Here is a 2,202-nt window from a genome sequence, read left to right on the forward strand (position 1 = left end):
TTTGCGAGAGAGTTGAATTAGTAGAATCACAAGCAGTAGGGGTTTAATAGGAAGACTTTAGGCGAACAGGAACACAAGCAAATCATAAACAGGTCTATGAACGAGAATTAGTGACGCCCTCCCATTATTCATGTGGACTCACTCCACTAATTCATTTGCCATCTCCTCCCATGTTAAAACACGAAATTGAACCTTCTATAACTTTTTCCAGAAATCTCGTTGAAAGCTTTCCAATATGTCGAATGAAAGCCTGACCAATTCTCAATGTCTCCTAAAAAATTCATTATATGATGACCATGAAAATTTTGAGCTACTAAAATTGAAAGTAGACTTCTACCGGTTATACTCATCCGCTAGAGTTTGGCGCTTCACAAAACGACTATTTTTAGAATTATCCTTCCGTCTTTAAGTCTCTCATTATCTCACCAAATCTGAAAGATAATGCAATTTCAGACATCAAATTCCAATTCTAGAACAAATTTTACCCAAAAATAGGCATGCAAAAACCCCAAAAGGGAGAGAGAAAGAAGATTTCTAAAAATAGCCTGAAGTTTCAGGTTTCAGTAATATGTAATGGTATTCCACTTTGTATTTTTCTCCTATGATTGGATAAATAAAGATGACAATACCATCATTTAAGGACATTCTTCATGAGGGAAATTTTGCCAGGACACCGACATTAGCCTGCACTTTTCCGGTTTCCAACTGTCGAGGGATCTTTAATGTACATAGCCTGTAGCACACGGGGCCTCGGTTTATTGTCCCATCCGTGGTATTATCTCGACCTCTGTAGAGATTGGGCCCTAGAACTTCAGGTTAGCGTCTATCTCAGTGAACCACTGCTACTCCCTAAAAAATTTAAACCGAAGGCCTAAGGCTTTGATTAATACACCGTTATCCTTTAGGATTCGTAAATCAGTTTCTACCGTAGTGTAGTTAAGTTAAAAAGATACTGTCAAACATCCTTGTGTCATCTCTACAGAACTGGAAGCAATCGGATGTAGATAATTGGTTAAGAATAGAGGTAGTATTGGCCTGAACTGGATGATGTAATAAAAAAAGAAAACCACACTGGGTATCGTGAGTACAAGCTCTGCACAATTGGTTGATGGAACAGCATTAGTTCGAGAAAGTTCTAAATATTTTCGCTGGTATACCACTATGGTGTTACTCTGTGTTTAGAAACAGCTATCACAATTTTTATATTAAAGGTAAGAACAAGTGGTGACACAACCCCCGTGTATATACTACGGAAGTCAGATGAAGACAGTAGAGTGATGTTATAACGGTGCCACTTTGTATTCCCAGTAAAACTATGAAATTTGAATTGTTGTGTTGAACAATACACCATGCTGTTGACATAATATCCCCTCATAATAAATCTTCGTCCAACTATACACAATAGACAATATTAAACCTAAATTACCTGGACAAGCTTGCTGTACTATCCATTTACCATCTTCACCACACAACAGAGTACCCGTATAATTATTTTCTGTCAGCTGATTAATTTCAGGACAGTTAAAAGTAAAATTATCACCAAAAATACCGGATTCTGTTACAGCATCTGAGTTAATGATATTCACACCTTGTGGACACATAACAGCTAAAATAAAAAAATAAATCTATCAGGCAATATTCCGAGGGTAGAGGTCAATGATATCAAAATGTGATGTGAAAATAATAAATTTACTAGACAATGATAGGAAAAATAGTAGCTCAAATGGGAATTAGTCCTAATAAGAATGAGCCCAAACAGACTGATACAAGGTTATAAACGTAAATTGCCAATAAATGGTATTGTAATAATTATAACCAATTTTTCATTGAGTTAATAATTCGAGGCTTTTCCCAATTTATCCAGATTTAAGATTTTTGTTCACTAATGGTAGGCTGTTTTTAATCTCATCAAAACATTTATCGCTGGTTAATCTGTCATAATCAATATGGTGTCGTTGGTATAGAGGTAGCACACAAAATAGTTACGTTTACATAAAAACAGTAGTTTCATATTTGGGGATTATTAATCCAATATAAAGATACAATGCCACGTAAATATTCCCATAAAATAGATGTTATGCCAAACAAAGGCGATATTGGGGTCCATAATGAATAATAACATATATAGAACTCTCTACCCAAATTCTTTATAAAAGGAAAGCAATCACCATATTAAGATGATATCAATATGAAAAAGTCACA

At 35.1% G+C, this 2,202-nt stretch overlaps 1 protein-coding gene across 1 annotated transcript in view; it reads right to left on the reverse strand.

Annotated features, from left to right (window-relative positions):
- LOTGIDRAFT_175794 (hypothetical protein) overlaps positions 1 to 2,202 on the reverse strand; it is a gene marked incomplete at both ends in the record, with an annotated part of 11,222 nt that overhangs the window by 1,094 nt on the left and 7,926 nt on the right. The window contains 2 exons of the mRNA XM_009060150.1: positions 427 to 431; positions 1,427 to 1,606. Coding sequence (XP_009058398.1) covers positions 427 to 431; positions 1,427 to 1,606 — 185 coding nt within the window. The remainder of the gene's footprint in view (positions 1 to 426; positions 432 to 1,426; positions 1,607 to 2,202) is intronic.

This window comes from Lottia gigantea, assembly GCF_000327385.1.
Source record: "Lottia gigantea unplaced genomic scaffold LOTGIsca_406, whole genome shotgun sequence".
Taxonomy (NCBI): Eukaryota; Metazoa; Mollusca; class Gastropoda; family Lottiidae; genus Lottia; species Lottia gigantea.